This window comes from Blastomyces gilchristii (genome assembly GCF_000003855.2).
Source record: "Blastomyces gilchristii SLH14081 genomic scaffold supercont1.9, whole genome shotgun sequence".
Taxonomy (NCBI): domain Eukaryota; kingdom Fungi; phylum Ascomycota; class Eurotiomycetes; order Onygenales; family Ajellomycetaceae; genus Blastomyces; species Blastomyces gilchristii.
Genome location: NW_003101674.1, coordinates 2,021,375 through 2,024,145, shown reverse-complemented (window position 1 = coordinate 2,024,145; position 2,771 = coordinate 2,021,375). Strand labels below are relative to the sequence as shown.

General features: G+C 50.8%; 1 protein-coding gene across 1 annotated transcript; it reads right to left on the bottom strand.

The window, feature by feature from the left end:
• Nucleotides 1-220: 220 nt before the first annotated feature.
• Nucleotides 221-2,515, bottom strand: BDBG_04713 (FYVE zinc finger protein; the record flags this gene model as incomplete). The annotated part of the gene is made up of 3 exons (XM_031721802.1): nt 221-799; nt 932-1,141; nt 1,238-2,515. The coding sequence occupies 3 exons, from the start codon at nt 2,513-2,515 to the stop codon at nt 221-223; spliced, it is 2,067 nt and encodes a 688-aa protein (XP_031578679.1).
• Between the last annotated feature and the right edge of the window lie 256 nt (nt 2,516-2,771).

Genomic DNA, 2,771 nt, shown 5'->3' with positions numbered 1-2,771 from the left:
TAGAGTAGGTTCGGGACGGGAAGGTGGGGGGAAGGAAGGGGGAAAAAGGACGGCGGAGACCCTGAGAAGAACATATTTCATAAGGACAAATCCAAAACTACTCAAAGTAGACCCGACCCGCAAAACACCCGCTAACATGCACAAAGGAAAAAAAAAAATAAAAAGAAAAAGAAAAAAAACAGCAAAAAAAAAAATAAAAAAGAATAAAAATAGAAGCGAACTAATGCACTTTATGAACCGGACACTCCATTTTCCTCTCCAGCCAGCTCACTATACACGCCTTATGGAACTTGCACAGGCACTCCAGCCGCGCCAAATGGTCCCCAACTTCATATTCCTCCATGCAAATCGTGCATTCTTGCTGCCCGCCATCCTCACCAACACAATCTTTCTCTGTCGCTGTAAACGGCAACATTCGTAAAGGGCGGTCGGCATGGTGATTATTATTGTGGTCGTTCTCATTGGGATGGGACTGTGACATGCGACGACCTGTGCTGCTGGAAGGGATGTTAGAGGGATGCCCGTGTCCGGTCCCGTGCCCTTCTATACAATCGCGTATATGGGCTTCTCGGGCGGCTTCATTGCCATCGGGGCCCCGCGGTGGAAGGAGGCGACCGCATATAGGGCAAATGTCGCTTTCGTCAATCGGGCGGCGATAGTGGTGTGGCGCGACGGGATGTAAGGGCCTGTTTCGGCTGGATGATGAAGGGCTTAGGCTTTGGAGAAAATCGGTGGATGGGCCGCGGTGATGGGTGGGCATGGGACGGGAGATGGAGTGGCTGGCACGATGGCGGGAAGCCTGTTACACGGCTGCTTTAGTACATATGTCGGCATCTTAAGGGGAAACCATCTAGTGTGATTAAATAAAAATAAAATAAAACGAAAAGAAAACAAAAATGGAACGAAAGGCTTATCAACAGGGAATCCATACCGGAATGGACGTGCCAGAAGTTGAAGAATATGCTGGAGGAGAGTAACGAGGATGCGGGGCCCCAGCAGCCTGTTGCGTTGACTGATACCGTGGGGGCATGCCACGGAAATTCGGGACAACTGTGTAATCAAAGCTTCCATACGACGGCAAGCCTTCATCAGGAAACCCTTCTTGAGCTGCTCGTTGAATTTCAGGAGTCTCGGGCTGGAACTAGATTTAACAGAATGTTAACATGCGCAATTTGTTTATATGAAACACTAGGAGATCATAATGTAAACAAGAAAAAAGAAAAAAGAAAAAACTCACAATCATACCGCGACCCCGGCGTCTTCGGATGTCACGAGCCTCCTGGGAAGCCGGCATATCTGCGGCTGATGAGAGAGAAGCCGACGGTCGATGAAAGAGGTTGTTATCACGTCTATATGCACTACTATTGCGGTAGTAGCCTGGTAATGTAGAATGATGTTGCGTAGGTGCATGAGAAGCCGCCGCTGCGTCGTCTGGCCAGCCTGAAAGGGAGGGTGGAAACAATGAGCCACCACTTGTATAACGTCTGGGAGGCTCAGGGTTGGGATCAGGGACGCATGGATTGCACAAACGGACTTCTTCTCCACCTCCTAAGGCTGAATTCGGAGGGTAGCGGCCTCTTTGTTGTCGTAATCTTTGCTGTCTGTCCATGAGGACAGACGAGCCGGCAGTTGCGGAGGGACTTTGTTCATCGTCATCAATGAGACTAATAACTTGAGCTTCAGAGGGATTCGACTGGAGAAGTGTCGAGAGCGGTCTATTAGATTCTGGCGGACGAACAATGAACTGGCGTGGGATGGTGATTCTATGTGGTGAGCACGAGGCACAAACTACCCGCCCGCATTTCCTGCAGTGATGTTTCCTGTACCAAAAGCTGAACTGGGTATCACAGATGGGACATTTTGAAACTTCAGAATCAGACTGCCATTGCGGTAACTCGTAATTTGCAAAGCTGTTCTCCCGATGCCGCAACGAGCTCAGCTGCCGCGAGAGTGACTCTTGAGACCCGGAGAGATCAATTGCATTTTCTCTTGAGCTCCCTGGTAGTCCTGAACCAGTGCGTCCCCACGACTGAGTGGCAGAGGGTCTGGGACGAGCTCCCGACGAGCCAGCATCTACTGAGGAGCTACCCGCCCCTGGGTGAGCATAGCCAAAGTTGTCACTCGCGCTGGTCAACCTCCTCTTTCGTTCCAAACTTGTAGTGTTGGCTTCTTGTGCATTCCGTACGCTCTGTCCCTGCTCCGACTGTTGCTGGCCATTCCCAGCCTCGGGACCTTCATTTTGTAGAAACTCCAGTAAAGTGTGTCTAGACGACCCTGCAGTCCGTGTTGATCCCTGTGAATCCCTCGACCCAACCGCCGTTATATTTCTCGTTGTTTGAAGCGAGTCGTGAGAGGATTGAGTAGAAGACGTGGTACTAGAATCATGTTGAGACCTGGAAGCTGCAGGGGTTGGGGAAATAGGGAAAGTGATAGGATCCGCTGCAGGTGAGGGTGAAGAAGAGGAGGCGGAGGAGGAGGACAACGGCGACGTGGAGGCGGAGGAAGGAGATGACATCGAATGAAGTAGTAAGTGACTGGTTCTCTGCAGATAAGATTTCAGGAACGACGTTCGTCTTCTTCCTGAGGGGGGAGACGAGACCAGTCTCCGTCGCTTGGACGAAGGGCCGTCGTCATTGGCTCTACCGAGGGGATATTCCACGTTGGTACGGAGGAGAGAGTCCTCCTAAGTACCTTCTGAATAGTGTGTGTGGTGGCGTGCTAGGAGATAGATAGATCGACGAGGAGAAATGAGAGTTATGAAACGGTGATGA